At 36.3% G+C, this 22,866-nt stretch overlaps 1 protein-coding gene across 1 annotated transcript in view; it reads right to left on the bottom strand.

Annotated features, from left to right (window-relative positions):
* LOC143451527 (dynein beta chain, ciliary-like) overlaps positions 1 to 22,657 on the bottom strand; it is a 42,399-nt gene extending 19,742 nt beyond the window's left edge. The window contains exons 1-45 of the mRNA XM_076952144.1: positions 22,437 to 22,657; positions 21,188 to 21,390; positions 20,899 to 21,017; positions 19,756 to 19,949; positions 19,218 to 19,389; positions 17,361 to 17,460; positions 16,993 to 17,078; positions 16,672 to 16,797; positions 16,231 to 16,374; positions 15,839 to 15,928; positions 15,593 to 15,760; positions 15,407 to 15,523; positions 15,036 to 15,185; positions 14,748 to 14,887; positions 14,595 to 14,663; positions 14,402 to 14,528; positions 14,151 to 14,297; positions 13,753 to 13,861; positions 13,470 to 13,573; positions 13,240 to 13,380; positions 12,996 to 13,133; positions 12,579 to 12,767; positions 9,718 to 9,855; positions 8,669 to 8,785; positions 8,190 to 8,333; positions 7,778 to 7,981; positions 7,559 to 7,675; positions 7,085 to 7,315; positions 6,703 to 6,846; positions 6,349 to 6,507; positions 6,074 to 6,196; positions 5,735 to 5,857; positions 5,439 to 5,664; positions 5,205 to 5,290; positions 4,992 to 5,123; positions 4,623 to 4,775; positions 4,323 to 4,487; positions 3,826 to 4,026; positions 3,219 to 3,379; positions 2,685 to 2,946; positions 2,339 to 2,485; positions 1,544 to 1,786; positions 1,147 to 1,302; positions 881 to 997; positions 272 to 532 (exon numbers count right to left, since the gene is read on the bottom strand). Coding sequence (XP_076808259.1) covers positions 272 to 532; positions 881 to 997; positions 1,147 to 1,302; positions 1,544 to 1,786; positions 2,339 to 2,485; positions 2,685 to 2,946; positions 3,219 to 3,379; positions 3,826 to 4,026; positions 4,323 to 4,487; positions 4,623 to 4,775; positions 4,992 to 5,123; positions 5,205 to 5,290; positions 5,439 to 5,664; positions 5,735 to 5,857; positions 6,074 to 6,196; positions 6,349 to 6,507; positions 6,703 to 6,846; positions 7,085 to 7,315; positions 7,559 to 7,675; positions 7,778 to 7,981; positions 8,190 to 8,333; positions 8,669 to 8,785; positions 9,718 to 9,855; positions 12,579 to 12,767; positions 12,996 to 13,133; positions 13,240 to 13,380; positions 13,470 to 13,573; positions 13,753 to 13,861; positions 14,151 to 14,297; positions 14,402 to 14,528; positions 14,595 to 14,663; positions 14,748 to 14,887; positions 15,036 to 15,185; positions 15,407 to 15,523; positions 15,593 to 15,760; positions 15,839 to 15,928; positions 16,231 to 16,374; positions 16,672 to 16,797; positions 16,993 to 17,078; positions 17,361 to 17,460; positions 19,218 to 19,389; positions 19,756 to 19,949; positions 20,899 to 21,017; positions 21,188 to 21,390; positions 22,437 to 22,459 — 6,666 coding nt within the window. The 5' untranslated portion in view covers positions 22,460 to 22,657. The remainder of the gene's footprint in view (positions 1 to 271; positions 533 to 880; positions 998 to 1,146; positions 1,303 to 1,543; positions 1,787 to 2,338; positions 2,486 to 2,684; positions 2,947 to 3,218; positions 3,380 to 3,825; positions 4,027 to 4,322; positions 4,488 to 4,622; positions 4,776 to 4,991; positions 5,124 to 5,204; positions 5,291 to 5,438; positions 5,665 to 5,734; positions 5,858 to 6,073; positions 6,197 to 6,348; positions 6,508 to 6,702; positions 6,847 to 7,084; positions 7,316 to 7,558; positions 7,676 to 7,777; positions 7,982 to 8,189; positions 8,334 to 8,668; positions 8,786 to 9,717; positions 9,856 to 12,578; positions 12,768 to 12,995; positions 13,134 to 13,239; positions 13,381 to 13,469; positions 13,574 to 13,752; positions 13,862 to 14,150; positions 14,298 to 14,401; positions 14,529 to 14,594; positions 14,664 to 14,747; positions 14,888 to 15,035; positions 15,186 to 15,406; positions 15,524 to 15,592; positions 15,761 to 15,838; positions 15,929 to 16,230; positions 16,375 to 16,671; positions 16,798 to 16,992; positions 17,079 to 17,360; positions 17,461 to 19,217; positions 19,390 to 19,755; positions 19,950 to 20,898; positions 21,018 to 21,187; positions 21,391 to 22,436) is intronic.
* Positions 22,658 to 22,866: the final 209 nt, after the last annotated feature.

Genomic DNA, 22,866 nt, shown 5'->3' with positions numbered 1-22,866 from the left:
TGGCTGTATACTGTATAGGCAATCAGCATATTGGCCAGCTTTTAAAGAATAATTTAACTGGTAAAAGGTCTAAAAACGTCTAAAATGGAATAAATTTAACAGATAAATAGTTAGGCTAAAAAAACATAAAACCTATTCACTCCACTTTCGTTGCTGCTAACGCCCTATAGAAAGATCAATCTTGAAATGGCCTATTAAAGCGTCATCGTCGCAAAAACAAATACGGAATACCAGCTTGTCTGTTTACCAGTTGTTAAAAACAGCCAACCACCTTATTGTCATCCATAACAGTATTCAGGGATTCAATCCACATGGGATCGATGTCACCATCCAACACAATCCACTTCGGTCCGTTGTGAGTGACGTTAGATAAATCTCTCATGACCGTTGAAAACAACCCGTCTTTCCACTCCCGAGTTGCTGGGTTGATGATTCCGAATAACTCGTCGTTAGTCACAGCTTTGGGATTCAAGTCGATCCAGACTGGGCGGCGTTTTTCATTTTGGTAACATTTCATTAACGATTTTAAAACCTGCATCGATATTGCGATATGCATTAAAGATACGTAAAGAATGTGCTTTGTATAAATTGGATTGTATAAGTTTTAAAAAAGAACGATTGCAAAAAGCGTAATTTTAAGTAGTTTTATTCGCATGAATTGTATTAACTATAAGACCTGTGTAAACAATATTAACCTCATGGTTAAATACAATAACACGGTATATGTAATGCATTATATGTATTGCCAGGATTTTCTATAGTCAAGGGTTGTCCTGTTGATTCGAATTAACTTCACTAACCCACAAGCAATCTCTAACATATTGTGCACATGAACCTGGCTATCCAGCGGTATGTTTAAAGTTTATTACGTATTCTACACCTGTGTTTTGCCAGTGCCTGCGTTTCCTATCACGAAGACTGAATGTCTGACATAGAGAAGTTCATCCAATTGAACCAATTTCAAAACGAAGTTTTCTTCGGCTTGTAATTTCAAGTCCTGTCATACATACATAGAAAACATAGCATCGAAAAAACTTATTACGATGCGTAAAGGTGACTAAAAAATTTACCGATCTCGTGCCTTATATTAACGGTCGAACAGATATTTATAACTGTTATAAACCATTGAAATTCGTATTAGAATACCTGCACTGCGTTTTTGCACATTTTCTCAAAATCCAAGTCCCGTTTCCGAGGCACGTCCAACGCCGGGAATAAGTCACCGATGAGTCCCATGAAGACAGGCATGTCGTCTGTTACGATCTTGGGAATGTTGAAATCACGGAGAGCTCTCATTAAAACCTTGTAGTAAAGAGCAATTATAATTTAGCATGATGTACGTATGGTTCAATACATTGCTTAAAAAATTTCATTGGAGATTTGACATATCTTTTAGATATGTCAAATTCTAGCGCGTTTTTGATTTATGCATCTTTTGCTTTAAAAATAGAGTTTTTAACAAAGAGTTTTGAAAATGTCTTAAAATATAAGCAAAAACATAAAAATCTTCCAACGACGCAAACGAAAGTCCGTGAGAAATCACCTGTTCCTCCGGTCGAGTTTTGTCACTCCTCTTCAGAGTGCCAGCCACAACCAGGACAGATTTGATTGCCCGAAGACCCCAGTCATAGTGATCCTGCTTGGAAAGCAGCTCCTTGCACAGTGTGTAGAGTGTGATGAACTTTCGGGCCAATATGCGGGCCTCCAGGAAGCCCTCAGCGACCAACATGATCTCACAGATGAGCTCAAAGTCAGGCACGACCATGGCGCATGGTCGGAAGAGAGCCTGGTACGGAATAATGTGTTAAAATAATTTGTTGAGATAATTTGTTGAAATAATCGGCTCCTGATATGAATCCTAACACTGGAATCATTTAAATCGCATTATAAGAATTATATTATTCTTAAGTTCACAATCGTGGCATTTCTAATTTTTGCTCAATGTTATTGCCCAAAATAAACCAACTTTTTTGGCCGCTACCTCATGTATAGTATGTCTATTCCCATGTAGTTGTATAAACACGTTTCTACATAATCGTTTTTCTGGTTATTAAAGACGCATAAGCTTAGTGCACTATTTCATATATCATATTGTGACAATATAGCGTAGATACAAAATTCAACAGTTTTAGGTTTTAAACCGCATAAGGCTCATAGAAAAATGGTCTAGTGAAATTCCAATCATTCGTACGTTCATTTATGCACAACCTAATTGGACATTTACTTTTAAATTGTCAAAAGTCACTTTGCTGCAATAACCAACGATTAAAGGCGTATTTCAATCCAATTATAAGATAAAAATGTCAATCTCGGATTTCTTGATATCATCATTTATCACCTTGAGATTTTCAGGGAGTTCAGTTCTTCCAGCATAACCCGGATTCATGGTGATGAAGATTCCCACAGTCGGAATCAGAGATATCTCTTCTCCCTGGAAGATGAAACGCTTTTTCTTGTGACGAATAGCGTCTTGTATGGATTTAACCTGAAACGCAGTAATTTAGGAGATGTATAAAGAAATAACTTCATCGTCTGAAGTCGAGTAACTAAAAATTTTAACGATCTTCACAATTAAGAAAGTATTGCATACAAACATTAAACACAGTTAGGAAGCAAGTACAGATTATAACCAACGGCAACAAGGCAATACAATAATGACATTAACAACAAATGAAAAAGCTCACCTGCACTGCAACCACTGATAAGACTTCCACCGAGATACGATTGAATTCGTCGAAACAACCCCAGGCGCCGGTTTGCGCAAGTCCCTTGTATATGTTCCCAATAGACTTGTAGTCCATCTGCTCTGAGCAGTTGAATACGTAGACCATGATGCCGAGGGACCGGGCAAGATCTTTGGTGGTCTCGGTTTTCCCGGTACCAGCAGGACCGGCCGGCGCCCCTCCCATTATAAGGTGAAGGGACTGGGTTAGAGTGATGTAGCATCTTTTGACAAGAAATAAAATTAATTTAAAATGCTGGAAACCAAAAGCACAAAAGATTTTTTGCTTATTAACCATTATATTAACTGATTAACTAATTATTAATTTGTTAGCGTGGAATAAAAAATTCAAAATTAATCACTAACATTGTCGACTCCATTTTTACTTTGCTTGATTTTATGTTCTTGATTGATTAAATTGATTAAATATTCTTTATTTATTATTGATCAAATTATTTAAAAAATGAAATAACCATGCAGCTATGCACAAACCTACCTGTCGGTTAGTGGGGTAATAACCAATCTTGGAGTGTTTCCGAGGTATTCATAGGAATAAAGAAACTGGGCGTCGCAGATATTTGCGAAACAATCTTTTTTCTCGTCATCCCAACGATGCCGAAGCTGGGATTGCCAAACGAACTCTGAAGCACTTTCAATCTGTAATGACGTCATATGTCACTATTTATTGTACTATTGGTTGCAAGTACCAGGCAAATGCTTTAAAGTGGCTGTTACGTAACAGCACTTAGTAAACTGTCTGAGTAAGTGCAAGTTATATGATTTCGTATTGAGGGGAAATTTTTATCTTTGGGCTAAGAAAAGTTTTGACAAGACTTTAATTTGACGGTACATCTACAATTGACTTTAAACTTTAAGAAACATGCCTTCTCGAAGAAACAAGGCTTCAGTAATTTTCCAAAGGTATAATCTTTTTAACATATAGCTTCATTATACTGTAATTATTTATCTAAAAATAAAAATATTCCTATATTGACCAAAATACTTTGACAACGTTATGACAAAAATGTTATCACAAATGATTAATGTTGGTCGTTACTACTACGAGTACTGAACAAGAAAGTTGTAATTTTATACGTTCATACTTTTTGGTGAATAAGTTTCGCAACGACGTCTCTTGCGTGGACATCAATCGTACAGATGGTCATAATTTTCTGTCGGTCATTCTTGGTCAAGTTGCCAATGAGATGGTTGATCAACGTGTTCAACTGATTGACCTGTTTCTTGAAGTAATCCTTCAACGCGTTCTCGTAACCTTCTTCCAGTCGTGCAAAAGAAATGCCCACCTATTTCATATGACATATTTTTAGACATTAAGTTGAAGTACCTGCTAACTAAACTATGTTCAAGCCATGAATAATTGAATATACTGCAAATGCAGTTTAAAACCCTTCTAAGTTTAAAAAGAAATTAACTGAAGAATCAAAAAAGAAGAACTAAAAACACATAGTATCTTGTATTGTATTTAATTTGAAAACGGCCACTTTATCTCAGCTGTTTCGGTCAGTCTGATCAGTTATTTCAACTATAGCCTGCTGCCTGCATGAGAGAAATCTTTTGACCGTCACTTATTTTGACTCACCTCTGATGACCACCAGACTTGGGTTGTGGTCAATGCGACTTGAGCAGGGTAATCGAATAACCATTGATCTCTCGGTTTTTCTTCATAAGTAACCACGGACTCTGCTAATTCAGTTCGCACGGTGTTGCGCATTTGGTCCATCACACGATTGAGCCATATTTCAACCTAACAGACGTCAAATTGTTAAAAAAAAAACATTCAGTAAGCAAGGTCAGAATCACTGCTTTCTGGTCTGTAACCAGGACCAAGCAACGTAGAATGTCAAGTACACACAAAGTACAAGCTGTTTCAAAAGCCTACCTGCCCGGTACACGAGCAGGGTTCGCTGAAAGTGACGTATTCGTCCTCGCCACTGTACATTCCAAGACCTTGCTTGGTTGGGTTACCACTCTCATCTTCTTCAAATTCAAGCTTGGCCGTGTTGTCGAAAAGTTTAGCAAGGTGCCGACATACCTACGCAAATAATGATATAAAGTGATAAAATGCTTTGGTATTTTTTTAGTATCAGTCTCAGTCTTGCATGTTACATTCAGTGGTGTAGTGTGTCATCGTACAACTTTATTTACAGACGCACCTTATATCTAGTAAATGTTAAACATCATATATTTTTGTATATTGCCTATATGGTCATTGGAAGAAAAAATGGAGGTGTTTTGGTAAAACTCTAACCTCAACTGGGTTGTTTCCATTCGACAGAATATCCAATAAATCGCTGGATGATACGAAATAGAACCTGGGGAACGCAAGACGCTTGGTCTCCAAATATTCCGCCAATGCTTTTTCACATAGTGTCAGTTTGCTCTGAAATTGGAAAGTATAAGTGACTAAGGCTCCAAAAGTAGAATTATTTCAAACATTCTGAAAGCACGGGCGAAAGCAAACCTGTAGTTGTTCAAGTCGCTCATATAAACCTTTCTTATTTGTAGCTTCCACAACATTTGGTGTCTTCACAGCGTCAGCCATGATTTCTACAACAAATTGATTAAAACTGATGACATGATCTTGTAAAGCTTGTCATTTAGACAGTAATTAACGGTATATACAGTACTTAAATTTTGCCTTTGACTGCCTGATACTCATTTCTTTATAATGCCTTTCCAATGTCGATTGTGATACCTTTGAAATCTTTGTCAATTCCGTCGAATCGCTTTGAATCTTCAGGAAGCTGTGCACGAATGTCCTCCGATCCGATAAAAATGCTCTCCAAGTGAGACCAGGTCCTCTGCACTTCAAGCCACATCGTGAGCACGGAATCAGCGGTGGAGAGCTTTTGGACCCATCCAGACACTTCCTCCAGAAAATGGGCGATGTATTTTGAAGTCATCAGGTTTTGTAGTTGCACCTAGGAGTGAAGGAGCAATGTTAGCTGAAAGATGAGGAAGTTGATTCCCTCATCTTATCCCGACATTTACCTGATTATCCTCAAGTGTCTCCACGAGTTCTTCGTTGCTCTTTATGAGAGGAGAGCTGGTGCGTTGATGGGTTTCATACTCAAAGTTCATAGATGCCCAGGTGATATCAAGCTCTCTTAAAGTCTGCAGACAAAAATCGGGCACTCCAGCTAAACCCTCAAACAACAGCGTGCCAAGCCATTATTACAATGAAATTACAAGTGATAAGAAACGGGTGGTTAAATGTTATTAAACGAGCATTTTAGCAGTAATTTCGGTTTATTGGTACAGTAAGAACGCCTTGTTCTTGGCGGTCACTGCCAACCTACGAGAAAACTTTGAAATTATCTTCAAGATTACCTTTTCCATTCCCATTTCCTTCACTGCTTTGTCAACAATTTCTCGAACTTCATCTTCAAAGTTGTGAAGATTAAGCATGAGAAGATCAGCAAGAGTCGTTGTCTCATCCATGGAAAATCGCACCTCGGAAAAAAATTTAAATTATAAAAAAACTGGCCAGGAAAGAAAGCAGCAAACACTTACCTACCTTGAATATACATACAAATAATGAATATGGTAAGCAATGTTCAATAGTTTGAAATGATATTCATAAAACAGGGTTAAACTTCACATACTTTAGTCGCTTGCATAAGTTCATGCCAATGTCTATCTCGAATGGCAGGATTTTGAAGCTCTCCAACAGCACGTAGCGACGTGATCATATTTTTCACCATAGCGTCCACTCCTCCAAACACATCCCATGCTCTCGCTTCTTTATCAAGCATCCTGATGTCCTGCAGTCATAAAGTTATTGTCTTCTTCACTATTTTTTATTACTCTTGGTAATAACAGCTATAGTATTAATAATGTTTTTAAAAACATAAAACATGTCAAAATAATAGGCTTAGGACTTTAATTACGGTCTATAAACGTAATGCACTATACAGTACCAAGTATACCTATACCGTAACTTGTAAGCAGTAACTTACTTTGGCAAACCTTTTACAGTCAATGTCCATCTGCTCAACGTTAATATCAGCCCAGAGTGTCGTTTTCCAGTCATCTGTGCTGGTTCTAACCAAAAATACAAGGTCCCAAACTCCCTTGCATAACCCTACTTCACGACGACATGCCTGAAATGAAAGAAAAGATTGTAAAGCGAATACCTACCAATGAAGATACTGTTTTGCCTGTTACTCACACTTGTAATGTTGCAGGGGTAATCAATTATACAGAATATGTTGTGAAACCTAGGTATGTCAAAGATATTGCAAGAGCGTTCTTGAAAAAAATATATTCTGAAAGCAGTGAAGAAGTAAAAGATGTTCACGTAAGGTAAACTGACTGATTAACAACCCAATTCTTTGTCACCTTTAATTGTTTGTAATCCGGTACAATGACTTCAAAGAGTCCGGCAGATTCATGCAAGTCATACATTTCTTGTTCTAGGACAGCAATGCTCGTCTGCATGCTGTCCAAGCACGGGTACGGTTCCTTGCAATTAAAGCGGAAAACAGGTTCCTTGCGGAATTTTTCGCGAAATTCATGCTGCTTCACGTCAAAGCTTGTGCACTTGCGGCGAATGATGGTCACTTCATTTGCCTTGTAAAAAGCATATTTCGCGGTTAGGCATATTTGCCATAAACCTTTATTGCTTTGAGCTTTAAAGGAAATACGATTTTAAAAACCCTAAAGATATAAAATTCTTTTCAATTCTTTAGAAATAGAGAATCGATAGAAAAAAATCAGCCACAGTAACTTAGGAAACATGAAACAAAATAGGTGAGCAAAACATCGCAACCACACATATGCGACTGTTAGATCCATCAAATAAGTAATAAAGACCTGTAATGGTGCTACGGCTTGCTTCACGGTGACTGCCAGTTTCCTGGTGTTGTTCCATTGCTCAGGGAGTTCTTGAAGCTGAAGATGCACTTCCTCTGACATCTCTTGGTCATATAACTAAACAAGAAAGTTAAAATCAAATGAAAAACACAAATTTATTCAAACCATATATCATGCAGCATACACAAACAAGTTATCATGGAATGTATGAGGAGTTACCTTTAGTAATTCGATGGTTTGTTTTAGAGGCTCAAACATGACATCGGTTGTGTCGGTCCGATCTCTCACAGCCATTAAGTGGCCCATGCACTCCACGAGGCCGCTGTAATCTCCTTCTTCTACAATATTTGACAAACCAACATCAGCAACTGCTATGAATTCTTTGAGGTCTGATAAGCTCGATTCAACGTGGTTGATCAAATGCTGTAAAATATAGGATTGGACATCAAATTTAAGAAACAATCAATCAATCAACAAGTCAAAATCTCACTTAATTTAACAAGATTTGGAAACGGCTGAAACCTGAAGTGAAAGTATTTTATGGTTTCTTCACAGACTATTATTACAATGGCTAGAATGACTATGATTTCACTAGTTTCAAGAAAAAAGAAACACTTTCCAAATAACCGACCTCCTTGAACATGAAGCTCCAGCGCTTGACAGTGTTAAGAAGTCCTTGCTTGAACGGTTTGATTTGCACAAGGAACCAGCCATCAAACACCCTGGTGGGGTGGACGTCATTGATAACTTGGTATTGATTCTCATAGGAATCGATCTTTGGAAAACAAATTGTATCAAAATGTTGTGAAACATTTTATGCTAATTAAATTCTGACAAAAAAAAATGATAATTTTTGAATGAATAATGCCATTTTAAAGTAACCTGCACCAAATGAATTGTACACTACAACCAAAATCAACACCGGCGACCAATTAAAAAAACAACAAAGTTTTGTATGCCAGTGGTATCACAGTTCATTAACAAGCAAAAAATGCAGTGAGCATTTCAACAAAAACTTTGGATCTACAGGAACATGATCATAGGTCAATGGTTAAAAGTAGGTTCTAAAATGCTAGACGTTTAATGCACTGTCGTCATTATGCAGTTCACCTGCTCTTTGAACTGGTCCAGAGTAGGAGGAGTCTCCGGAACACCTTCCTCACCGTGAGCTTCCACCTCATCAGAAGTGAGGATGTGTCCATATGTGAGGAAATGCCTCATGAACTCCTGGAATACATTTTGTGGCAATGTTTGAATTTTAAAATCAGTATTTTGAATCGCTGGCACCGTATAATGATGCAAGTGCTGGTAGAGTTTTAACCAAATATTAGCTGTGAAAAAAGTATAATTTAGCTGGACGGCCGATTTTCCGAATTAAGTCCCTGATGCCATTATTCATCATCCGTACAATTGTCACGAACATTTTAGTATGTTGTTTTTGTTTACTACTGCAGTTTTGGCTTGTGTTTTTAATTTATGCTATGTAGCCATCATTTTACCTGACACACATAGCTCATGTTTTTTATATTTTTACATTTAACATGTTGTAAGCATAGATTCCACAATTTATCGTTTTGCTCACTCTAACCACGATCACAATGTTTGGCAGAAGAAATGCCATCTCAATTGCGTGTGTGGTTTGTATGGTATTTGATTGTACCCCCCAGAGCACTAACTCCATCCAAGCACTTGACTTACGCTGGTTGCTAGTAAGTAATGATAATTGTGGTATACGCGATGGCGAGAAAGAACAAATGGACGAATAATAGTGAAATTCAGAGTTGGGCTGTTTTGAACTTTTGTTGTCATTGGTATTAAAATTACACAAATACTGTCATAAAATAAAGTTGTTAAAAGCAACCTTTCGAGTGTTTTATCTGGCTGCAGCTGTTGTACAGCAAGAGCCTGGAAGAACGGACCAACGAAATTTCATTACACAATTATAAATGTTAAATAGGAATAAAAACCAGCGTCTTCAGTCATTGCTTATAATGTATAAATAAGTTAGTATTCTGATGATTATTCGTAATTAATTCGTACTTGGCAACAATCCAACTCTCTTTTTATCATACATTCAATATACAAATACTGTTTTGGAAATTCGGCACATGTTATGATCCATATGTTTTTTAGAAATTAAAAATTAGTTAAATACTAACCTGTCGGTCATCCGACCAAAGATGGGCATACTCCAAAAATTCCTGTGAATACGCAAGGGCCTTGTCCATCACATCACCAACTCTGTTAAGCAAGTCGTTTCGCATTGCTGCTAACTCACCCATATCTTCCATGTCAGCCTAAATATGAACATTGCAAATTTTACAAACAAAAACATTATTATGAGCTCGTTCTATTAGGCAAAGATGGTTTCATAAAACAACTTATGGAGTTGTGGAAAATAGAATATATAGAAGAATATACAAATAGACAGAATTATAGGGAGCATCAATGTATTTTATAAAAATAATATCGTTGGCTTTAAGTTGGCGATAGACTATAACAAAATATATAAAAAAAATAAGCAAAGATGTGAGACATTGAAAACGTTGTCAAAATGTAGCTAAATCAATAGAAATGTTTCTAGTAATTGAAAAGTTTAGTGCATTCTGAAGTTGGGTTCTTATTTGGTCTACTATTACAAACTACTGGAAAGCTCCTTTGCACAAAACCTAGTTTTGAGAATGATCTAGGCAAATTTCCAGTTAGTAATGTGACAGTTGATTGTTTTTGCCACAAGCTATTTTACTGTGTTTTCCTCACTATCAGGGGCCATATTTGCAACTTTTTCCACAGGAAGGATATTGTAATGATTAATGCAACGCTCCTCGCGGTCCCTAATCAACGCCCCTTGCAGCTTTGTCGCATACCTCGCAATCACGCCAATGATGCTCTCCGTTCATGCTCCTCAGTTCTTTTCAGTTGCGTGATTACGATTTACCATTCTAAGAATACCAGTTTCCTTTTTATGCTTTTGTCTAAATTTACTTGTTGTGTTGCAGCTTAGTTTAGTTCTTGTTTATTAAAGCTGTATAATTAAAGGAAACAATTATTTATAATTGACTGTTCAGTTCAGATATTTACCTAAAATTACGCAAAAAGCGCTTGATTGCTTTTCAAAAAAAAACGTTGCTTACAGAAAAAGAGTAAAAAATGGAACATTTCGTCAACTGTGCGCATGTATTTGGCATGGAAATTGCAATAAACAATCATTGAGAACAACTGCTCTAGACGAACCGAACAAAGGTGTTGAAAAAAACCTATGCAGACAAAGCCAAAAGACAATGAAAACATCTAAGACTAGAAGAAAATTGCAGACGTCATAATGTTGTTGTCAGTCAAGATGTTGAAAACCACATCGAGAGCAGAATTCCACAGATTCCCCTGCGAGGTCAAGGTGCCAAATAAAACAAGCTTTTTTGGATTTATTCCGAAACTGGAAAACTTCTTTGAACTGACGTATAACTCGAAGGATACAGCAAACACAGCACCGGACAACAAGCTTCAAAAAAGAATTAAAGTCAGCAAAGTGGCAGCACAAGCCGATGATGTGAAAAATTTCACAATTATGTGGGTCCTTGTTAATTTCCTACATGACCATTTGGACAAGATCTTTGGCTTCAAAGCAAGAGCAAGACATGGGTTAGACAAGCATAATCTGAACTAAAAGATGAAATATGGATATAAAAAGTTAATAGAAAGAAGCATGTGAGAATCCTCCAATTAATTATTTTCATACTCTTATGTACATGGGTCAACTTATCAGTGTACAGCAGCAAATACAAACAATATCCCCAACGACAACAAATCGAGGATCAAAATGATTTGGAATGGTGATCTCCCATTGGTCATGCTAACCAGGCTTAGGGTAAAGCAGGAACCTCAAACATACACAATATATTTGCAGCACCCAGGGCCAATGTACACAGAAGAACAAGACAATGACATGACAAAGGGAGATTACATTCAAGACTGCATCGATATATGGCCACCAAAAAACGCACAAAACAGTAACGGCAAAACACTTGTGACGGTAATAGTGAAACCTCCAAAAAATCGACCATAATGAGACCACATACCGGTACACATTTGTGGAGAAATCTTGTCAAAACCAGATAGGTACTGAAACGTCAGTTTTTGTCCAACGTGTGAAATTTTCCTTACAGGTGCAAATGTGATCAAAATTTTGTAACTACGTAAGCGGATATGCATCAATCGATTATGTCAACTAGATAATGATAACGATTATAAAAGTCAATGTAAATGTATATCACTTGTGTACACACCGAATCCGGCTCACAACTCTACATTTATTCGATGGTCTTAAACAATAATTCCCCGACTGACTTAATTTCTAAAATATAAAATGTGAAGCAAAGGTACCCCAACCGTTGGAGAGGACACGTAATGGATACAAACTCAAATCAAGCAGGTTCAGTGTTCACGTAAAGTTGCACGACATGTCCATAAATGGCGTTTGTGAATGAATGATCCAGCACTTATGAAATAAGCAATTATTTCATGAAAGAAAAACAAGAAGCACATGTAAATTTAGATGTATTTGTTTTTAAAAGTGCTAATGTAATCTTATTTGAGTTCCCACGTATTTCCAAATCCTAGAAACTGTTTTTCCTAGTAAACACAAGTGTAAATTAGCATCAACAGCTAATTTCATTGTTTTCAGTTAATGCATGAATAGTGTGAGTACCCAATACTTCAAGTCACATTGCAGATCCAAGTACTGTCAAGCAATCATTGTGAATTTAGCCTTATCCAACATGTAGACATGAAAATTACCCACTTTAAGCAGTTACTGGCACATTCAAACATCAAAACAAGAGCTAGAATTTTTGGGTTGTTAAATTGTTCAACAATAAAGATTTATTCTACAATAAATGTAACTGTAACAACAATTATACCCAAGTGCAGCTAATGATATCGAAAAGAAAACCTTCTTAATACAAATACTGACATACAAGCACATAGTCAAGTATAAAAATAACAAAATTACGAATAGACTCACCAAATAATTTGCTTGGCCAACTTGAGGTGCCACACGAGGCATCAGAGAGCTCATCTTATAAACATCGATAAGCAACCCTTCAATTAGGTCAAGAAACCCACTGGGGGCATTTTCAATCAGCGATGGTTTAAAGACCATGTCCGGTGCTTGAAGTTCAAGCTCGGCAATGAACAGAGGCTGCACCTCAGGCTGTGACAACATACTTGATATTTTAGATATGCTTAAAAAAAGACATGACATATTTCACGAAACAGTGTAATAAATTCTACCATAGACAAGAAACAACAAGAAAGTACTTGGTGAACCAAAATTGATGGTTAATGTAATAGGTACATTATAGCTGCTACTAATGATCATAAACATTGTTTGGCAAAATACTTCCACATCAGGCAAAGTAACATAACTCATAAGCATTACCTCAGTATTTTCAATGAAGTAGTTTAACGAACAGAAGATACAATTGAAAAAACCATCAATAACCATGTCATCAATATAGCTGATGTAAGCTTGCCAGATGTCACTCTCAGCGTTGCCACTGAAGTAATTCAAGTTTTCCTATACAAGCAAAAACAAGTGTTTAAAATAATTTTCGCAGCCATAGTAAAAACTTAGAGAATATGCAGTTGACACACCCTGTTATTTATGGATTTTCCTAACTGACCTGTATGCATTGGTGTATTTTTTCACCATCTGCAGTTATTGCGTTGTAACGTTTTGAGATCCTGTCTTTTCGATCATCGAGATTTAATAAGGCTGTAGGATTACCAAGTTTTCGATCGAACAATGGCGTCTCACTCCAAGTCTGTAAAAGAAAAGGAAAGTAAGGTTACAAAAGAATAAATGTCAGCGACAAGTTAATGGTAAAGCAACTATTGATAAGCAAAACTTCACCTTCATTATCGTTTCAATTTTGTCGACATTCAGCTTTGTCTTTTGCACTCTGATCTGCAAATCATGAACTTTGTCTCTTGTTGACTGTATATATTCCCATATTCCTAGATGCATAAAAACTTTGTTTGTCAAGTACTACCAGAAATACAGACAAACACGAACACAATTAGATAAAAAATACAGATTTAACACAAAACCGCATACCCCTAAATGCACATCCCGAATAATACTTGTGTTTCTACATTACCGTGCTTAATGCTTATACATGAACGGATTATTTCACCTTCAGATTTCCAACAGAGGTCTGTTTCAGCTTCCAGTAAAACAGCATCGATTTCTTTCAGCTGGCCTTCCACTAGGGGAAATTCAACATCCAGCACTGAGCTACGAACCTGTTAGAACGTTCCAACCAGTTTGATATTAACTTGCACACCCAAGATTGTAAATATTTAACTAGCTATAGAGTAAGCGAGACTAACTTCGACTAACTATATACTGTCCTTGTTCATGACAAAAGCAATGAACTTTAGAAGAAATTTGAAACATCAAATAAGGTCTTAAACTTTCAGGAATATTTACAAGAGCCAGTATTAATAAATAAAAGCACTTAATAAACATTTTAATCATTAACTAATCACTAACTCGACGAACAAAATCAAATATATAATAAACAAAACATACTTCATTGTACCATGCCACAGTCAGGTCAAGGTTGGCGACGTAATTGCGAAACATTTCATGAATATTGTAAAGGTTTGTAGCAACTTCAGGAATATCGTCCCTTTCGAGATATTTCAAATACCTCACTTCACGAAGTACAGCGACCAGCTAAAAGTGCAATTTCAATTGTGTTTTTTTTTTTCGAAAAAAAAGCAAATAAGTAAACGTGACAAGAGAAAACATGACACCAAGCATAATTGAGCTGTAAGTACCTGTGGATCAAAGTTAACAGAGATTAACAATGTGGCAGGGTTGCGTTTCAGCAATGGCTGACTGAGATTGAATTTACACTTTTCCTCTATGCCACTCGTCCATTGCTCATAGATTTTATGTTCATATCTGGAATTAAAATGAACCAACCAATTAGAGCTATCATTCTCACCAAAATCAGCTCCATCTACTTACTCGTTAATCAGTTTCACCATCTGTACTTGCTTGTTGAAAACTAACACACATTCCTCAGAGCTGAAACATCTGTAAAATAACAAATAAGCAAGTTATTATTCAGTTAAGGCGATGAAAACTTGCTTATATTTAAAGTAATAAAAACTTGCTCACGGATGTGTCAAACTCTTAAACCATTCCATAGGCCAAGTTACACGCTGTCGTAGCTCATTCGCCCATTTTAGCTCCCCAGCAACATGGGATTGGTTCTTGTGTATGCAGGGTCGCAATAAGTTTGGAACGTCAGCACAGCTCTGTTTGGGGTAAGCAAGACTTGCAATCGTATCATTGCAAATTATGTTATTCGAACATATTTACTATTACTATTACAGGTTTTATAACTCATATTAAAAGGCTTTTAAGATGAATCATCATAATGTATGGTTAGTATTAAAATTTTACTTGGTTTGCCGAAGCAGTGACATGCTCATCAAATATTGTCTTTGCTCTATCGAGGCTTCCATTGAAATGTGCCAAGAGCAGTGGATATTTGTGGTCAAAGTCGTTTTTGATGATCGGACGTTCGAGCAAACTTCCAAATATATTCAACATCTAGTAAATAAAATAAACATATATTATATCACAATAACTAACACATAAAAAATCAAGTATTTTATATTTAAACAATGAAACACATTAAATAAAATAATAAAGAAGATGAATGAGTTAATTAAGTATAAGTTGGTCATTTCTTCATTCCTCTAACTCTGATCTCTATTCCCAAGATAAATACTGTAGACAACATATTCTTAAGTTCTTCAAATTGTTTTCACCTTGAAGATAGACAGCAGTCCAGAACAATCCTCAAAGCCCTGACATATGATGTTGGCAAGCTGCCTTTCCAAATCTGATATGTTTTCAGTGAAAGACGTAAAGTCCTTCTCAAATGCCTGGAAAAGAAATTGCACTGTTGATATCAGTTAGTCAGGTAAACCACAGTGGCCAGTTATGATACTTACATCCTCTTCTGGGTCTAAAGGATTGTACGTGCACTCTCCGAAAACTTTGTAAATTTCCTGGAAAGCCTCAAAAATGTTAAGGACCAGCTGGCTCAAAACACGACCTTTCACTCCACCAAATTCAATCTTTTCAAGTTTCATAAACTCTTCGCTTCTGATGAAAAATTCCTGCAAGTTTTAAGAGGAAAATATCAGCAAAATCTCTTCAGCTGCAAACTATTCCAGAGGAACTTGAAGATTTCATACCATAAGGATGTCAAGTCTTGCAATAAATCTGTCCATTCGAGAAAACACCAAGTCAGGGCAAAAGTTCCAGCGTTTTACTTTGCTTTTGTCCTGCATTGATAACAAAAATGCTTAGAAAACATACCACTTATAGTTTATAAACAAACGTACGTGTAAACCTACTGTGTCATGCAAGTTATCAATTTTGTTACAAGATAAATATTTATGTTTACTTTATGCCTCCTTTAAAACCAGAGAAAAGATTTATATTATTCTTAATATACATTATATGTTGTGCATGTAGATTTTTTGCAAAATTACGTGACCATTAAATTTATAGAAATAATTTTTTTAAACTTGATGCACATTGTGTTTGCTTGTTCAGCAGTTGTATTCATCAAATTAGTAAATACCTCAAAAAATGTATCTATTATAGATTTGTGATGATCAAACGTTGCCCTAAATGCATGCAAGACTTTTAGAGCAATCTTCACTCGTTCTACAGATTCGTCTAATTCTCCCTTAAGAATGTCTTCAGGGGAAAGATAATTGCAAGTCTGCAAACAAAAGAGAGACTGAATAGTTAAGGATCTTCAGAAGAAAAAGATGCAAAATGAGAGCAAATGAATGCAGCGTCACATTTAACAGGTGTTTCGTTGCCACGACAACCAAACTTTGTATTGGGCACACACAGACCAAAATTGAGCTGAATGGATGTCCACTGGCACTATTCAGCTCATTAAAGACAGACATTAAAAATGTGAAGAATAGGTAGCCTATTAGTTTTTAACACACAGGTTTTAACTTTCAAACTGAAAAAACTCAACAGCAATCTATGTTTAATTCAGGCTCACCATATCTATTAGAAAGTTGCACATCTCCCTCAAGAGCACAATAATCCTCACTGGAGTGTTGTAGTGCTTAGACATGGACCAGATCATGCAGACTATATGCATCAGGGGGGCCAGTTTTGGAATGGCCTTTGACGTTACATTAATTAAAATATTATTTTAAAATTAACTGTACATTTGGCTAATGCCTTTGCAATGCAATAGCTACAGCTATAACAGTTGTTAGTAGACGGTTGTGGGTACAGATAAGTGGTAACACGAAACTACCAGGCATTAGATCTACATACATTCATTTTCAACAAACAGTGATTCTGTCACACCTACCTCAGAAAAATCAATCTGCTCGAATTCCTCAAGAAAAGTACGAAAAGGTCTCAGATGTATTTGGATGTCTTGTGCTTCACGTAACGCTGGAATACAGTGCACAGATGAAATAACATATATATCAAACTTGACTGGAATACAAATACTCAACATATATTTAAAATAGCCCAGTTGAATCAAAACATACTTTTTTGCATTTTAATAGCTGGTTTATAGAAGTATGTAAATTACAGAATTTTATATTTTCGTCAATGGCTTACCCATACAATTACACAAGTATAATACGAGTATATAACTCGTACACATATAAACTGTATGGCACTTATATACATGTGACATCAATATACAAAACTAAGTATACACTATACCTCTTATCACTTGAGAAAATATGTCACAAAGAGCAGGATAGTAACTGCTATGTGATAGTTCGAGAATTTTTGCCATTTTCTGAACTTTTGGTTGATGCAACTGTTATAAAAAAATACAAAACTCAAGAAATACACCGTTAACAATTTAACTTAAAGTTGTAGAGAAATAGATTGAAGCAACAGGTAGATTACAAACATGTAGAGATGGGAACAAGCGCGCTAATTCTTGAGTGCGCTCCTTATTTTTAGGAACATGTGCGACGTTCTGTTTTCAAATTGGGAACGTAAGCGGGAACGCTCTACTAGTTTAGGGCTATCCGTTTGTCACTCTTTTTGTAGCAAAAACAGCACTATGAAAGCACCAAATAAAAAAAAGTTTCATAAAAAACTTAAGTTCAATTGAAAATCTAAACTTTCTTGGACTGCTTTGAGACTAATTCTATGCCACAACATGTTGGCATAGTTGGCATGATGACACGTGGAATGATAGTAGGGATTTGTCAGGAGCAGGTTGGTGACAACCAATGTTCCCTCTAATTTTTCACGAGTCAGAGCAAACACACTAACTCCCTGAGCGGTCCCTTGGACCACTGTGAGCAACATTAGACGTGCGCACTGTGGCCATTATTATGCGTTTATTTTATTTTCAATTCAGTTTGGATTTTTTTCTTGTGCGCGGAGACCGTGTCAGCAATGCGCATTTGCGCACGCGCGCAGCTTACAGGGAACATTGGTGACAACCCAAATATAATACAGGTTGACGCAAACAAATCTATTCCTAATAGCACCAGCTGATAAATTTCAACTCAAACTGGTCAAATCATGCAAATACCATGACGTTATAGCTAGTTAAATTGCTTTGTTTCCACAATATAATGTTCAAATGGCGATTAAGAAAGCAAAATCGTCAAGTAAGTGACTTATGTTATTAGGAATATTGATTCTAGTTTAGCTTAGCCAGGAAACTTTATCATCTTTTCTTATCAAAGTTGATAAATGTGCAAGTAATATTTTATTCAGGTTCGCCATAGTTCATATTCGTGTTCACCAGAATCTTCTGGGCAGGCAACATTCAATGAATCTATTCGGGTTCGGGTTCATATCGGCGCGTCTCTAATAGTAACATACCTACATACAAGAGAATATGCTCCAGAGCTCCAAACCGGCAATAGTTTTCTGCTTACTCCTGCCCCGCAATGCTTTACTCGTGCCTGCCTTGTGATTCATTTACAATACTATACTACCACTTGGAGCTGATACTATGCAGGTACCATACCATAAACCTTATTTACATTAGCAAGTTAAATGTGACAGTTTGGGAACTATTGCTATTAACTAACTCTATAATTCACCACCAAAGGGCGAAAAATGTTGCTAACGCTCCTGAATGCAAAGTACGGCAGTTTTCGACAAGAACTCGTGCATGAAAAGACGCAACTTTTGGCATGGTGGCGTGAACTAAACCCTTAATTATTTGTTTATTTATTATAAATGGGCGTTCAAGCAACCAGGTATTCTTTGCTTGATTATTATGAATCAGAGTGAAGATAAAAAAGTTTGGCGTGTATTTCTATGAACTCCGGGTGTGCAGGTGCCACACTTTTCAATATGGCCAATGCTTAGTGGGACAATAATGGTGTTACATATGAACACAACAAAGTAAAGAAGAACTTTCAATCAAGAAGAATTGCACAGATTATGCTAAGTGAAACATCAACTGTTGCATTAAGTGTTTATAAAAGACTTGTTTAGCCAAGGTAATAGTAAGTCATTTATGAAGTATCGTATTTTTTCAAAGTTCAGAATAATTCAACTTCAAAACAAATTATTAATAGATTGCAAGGCAGTTTGAATTACCTGATTGTTAATGCATTCCAAATTTGCGCACTTCGCGTTCCAAAAGTCAATCTCCACTGCAGGGCCAGGATGCAAACCTTCTAAAAGTGGCTGCGCAGACTCTTGTTTCAAAACATCTCGAATTTGGTGGCTCCATTCTATAACTACCGTTTCAATTGCATGCAGCAAAGCCCTGACAACGTTAATGAAAATGCATGGTAGGTTTGTCACTAACTAGGACAAGGCTAATATAATTACATTGATTTTGCATTACGGCTCGGCTGGATGCTTTTCAATAAACTAGGGCCGCACTAGGCTATATGATATGCTATTTTTCTTAGGCAGTGCGAGTTACGGCGACGGTAATTTCCCCAGTTACAGGAACGTTATTCAGATATCTTTAATAATATTTCGGTATTTCATTATGGTATATTTCTATAAATTGTTACGTTATTTCTCCAAAGAAATATCGAAAATACTTTTGACTTTAGCCTAAATATATAAAAGAAATTTCATTTTGGTATAAATTTTGGTATAATTAAGTATAAAATATTCAAACCTTTTTTCTTCCGACTGCGCATCATCTACTTTTTCCGAACCAACAGGCAATGGTAGCAAGGTTTTACCTTTCACGTGACCGGCAACAACGTAAACATTGCTCTTCAGCTTATGAACGTGACGTAATACGTCGTCGGACACAACTGCGGGCCATTTCATATGGTTTCCATCGTTTGAAAGAAGGAAGGAAAAGAACTAGACGTAAAGGTTTGACAAAAGTTACACAACTTGACATACACTTTATGCATGGTATGACATGATAACCTTTATCCTGAGGAAAGTCTTTGCACGACTTCAACCCAGCGGGGCAGCGATGATTCCTCATCGCTCAAACCCCGGTTACCGAGCCTTTGTGCAAGTTTCGATTGTCACAAATTTTTTATTTTGGTTTTTGAATTAGTAATAAAACCCGAATTTAGAACCGTCCACCAGGTCCGCTGAACAGTAGCACGTGTGGTTATTGCCTTGTCCAAGAATTACATCGATATAGCGCCACCGGGAACTGAACACGGAGTGCGAACCGCATTTACTGCGAGGCCAGCGATCGAACTACTCGGCTACTCCGCTGACATTTTGTATGACCGGTATGATAATGACATTGTGTCACACGTTTTTACAAAAATATTTCTATTTGACTGTCTGTCTACCACTATATCATCGGAATAAATCGTGCGTCCAAAGCTCATTTTCACAGTTTTTTGTCAACCTAACGTAAATTTTTTAACGTAGTAGCCTTAACCTAACCTAGATCTTCCTTCTAATCTAAATCTAACTTGAATTAAACTCTAAATAAATAAAATTAAGTTTTTGCATACCAATTTTCTCAACTCAAACTCCTATCATTAACTATGGACTGTGTGACCTACTTTCGGTAAAATAGTCACTTTCTTTTTTGTAACAATTCCCATGAAGATTTAACATTATTTTCAAAAGTTTCTCGGCATGCAATATGAGGACCACTGTTTTGGTTGACGAAATTGTGGTACGAAATAAAAGCGCTTGTGTATAACTTTTATTATTTCGACAGAAATGATTGTTAAAGATAAATCCAACGGAGAGTCATAGTGTAGGCTAATGGGGAAAAAAGTAGCCTACATTAACCGACGAAATTCATTGACTCTAAACGACGTGCTACGGTACTTACTTCATCTATCACAGGTGAAAGATGATCAAGTGGAATCTGAGACACGTCACCAACGATCAACTTCTCTTTAACGTTTTCCTTTGTCAAAGCTGTCTTTTCTTTTTTGATAAAGTAGGTTCCTATCGATAAGTTTATTGCGTTTAACCGCTAAAGTCAATGAAAATATAGTGAAATAAACAAAATAAAATTAACTTTATGATAAATTAATTAATTCGTGGTTTTCGATTATATATAGACTTATAAGTTACAGACACTCAGCTAACTAAAAGTTGTTAATCTTAGCCTATACCTTTCTGCTTAATGGAAGTCGGAAATTCATAACTTGGGTTTAGTTGACCAGCAGAACTTGCGTAAATAACAAGACCGAAAAAATCGACTTTGTCCAAAAATTCTTGAATCAAAATCTTATTTTCTTCCTGACTCAGCATCTTTATCCATTTGTCTAGTTTTAAACTGAGGGTTTTTAGGGTTTTGGTTTGAAGATATTCGAATCTGGAAAAGAATTTTGATAATGATATTATGAGTTTATGACTAATTTCTACAAATAAAGGACACGTTTTATCTTAAGTCAAACTGCCAAGTTAACCCTATCTAAACCGGGTGCGCGACATTACTATTTTAGCTATGTGTGGCCGACACTGCACACAAAATTTCAATCGTTAATTAGTCGAAAACTATACTTCGTAAACTGAACGGATTTTTAAAGGTTAGTAGCAAAAAACATCTGGCTTCCCGTATACATCATAATTGTAAAACTAAAGAAAGTGCATTTAGTGTAAATTAGGTATTTCTACTAGGTATTGTATTGATATGCTTCAGTCATGTTTTCTTGAATCGAAATATCAACGAGCATAGGCAATGCATATATACATGAAACAGTAGGTGAAACCGATGAAACAAGAATAACGCTAATCGAGTTTTGGGTTTAGTAGCGACTGTTAGCGGCAGTAGCAAATGCAGGAAAATCAATTGAAAGCTAGTCAAAACAAATCAAGAAAGTATCGTAATCGAGTCAAATAAGGGTATAGGCCTAGCCCTAGTTGCTCTAGTGCACAATCATATGACGTCACAATTTGAGTAGCTGAGATCTAGTACAGTATACAAATGTATCCTGTGGTTGTGCACTGTTGCACTACACCCGAAATATAATTATAGAAATATTAGAATATTGTGTAGTAGCCTAAAAAGACCAATAAAAGACGACGAAACGTAGTAAAGGTATACAAACATCAATAAAAACAAATAAAATATTTCTTTCATAGGGGAAACGCTCAAAACAGTTTGGACGTTTTTAACCTTGATATTCAAAACGTTCATGAAAAAATTTATGTCAATTACGCTACGGTAAAGTTTAGGAGTATTTAAGGTTTACATTTACGGTAACGTTTATGAGTTATTGAAGTGTTCACTCGGTTTCATAAGTGCCACACTTTTTCTACCGTAAGCCACGTTTAAGTCTAATTACAGTCTACTATGCTCCTGTCTTGTACCGTAACAGTACCATACCTATCCACTTAAAATTACTGGACATAGCCTACCTGGGATCCGTAACTTCAGCCATCCTGAAGAAACGATGGGTCCACTTCGGCAAAAAGCGAGTATTTGTTCTTTTCCGACGTCAATTACTTTAGAAACTTTCCATCAAAAGCCAGTAATTTGTCCCAAATGTAGCGAAGACTAGCAAAACCCGTTCTGTTCCAAACCAATTTTCCTTTTTTTGAAAGAACTGTTTCCTACAGAAGTGTTTGTTTATGTTTATCAAAAAAAATTATACCTTTATGACGTCATAAGCATCATTGTACCTCAACCTGCAAAACTTTTATTAGATTATGTCGTGCCTTCCATACAGCATACCAACTAGAATAAAAGTCTTCGAAAATGTCATAGCTGTACAATACATTGATCCATTACACTGTAACGATTAAACTGTTGAATAGAATTCTGGACTTTCAAAGCGCTACAGCTAAA

Source organism: Clavelina lepadiformis, chromosome 4, assembly GCF_947623445.1.
Source record: "Clavelina lepadiformis chromosome 4, kaClaLepa1.1, whole genome shotgun sequence".
In the NCBI taxonomy this organism is placed as follows: Eukaryota; Metazoa; Chordata; class Ascidiacea; order Aplousobranchia; family Clavelinidae; genus Clavelina; species Clavelina lepadiformis.
The sequence above is the reverse complement of the archived record's forward strand: the minus strand, read 5'-3'. Positions and strand labels throughout refer to the sequence as shown.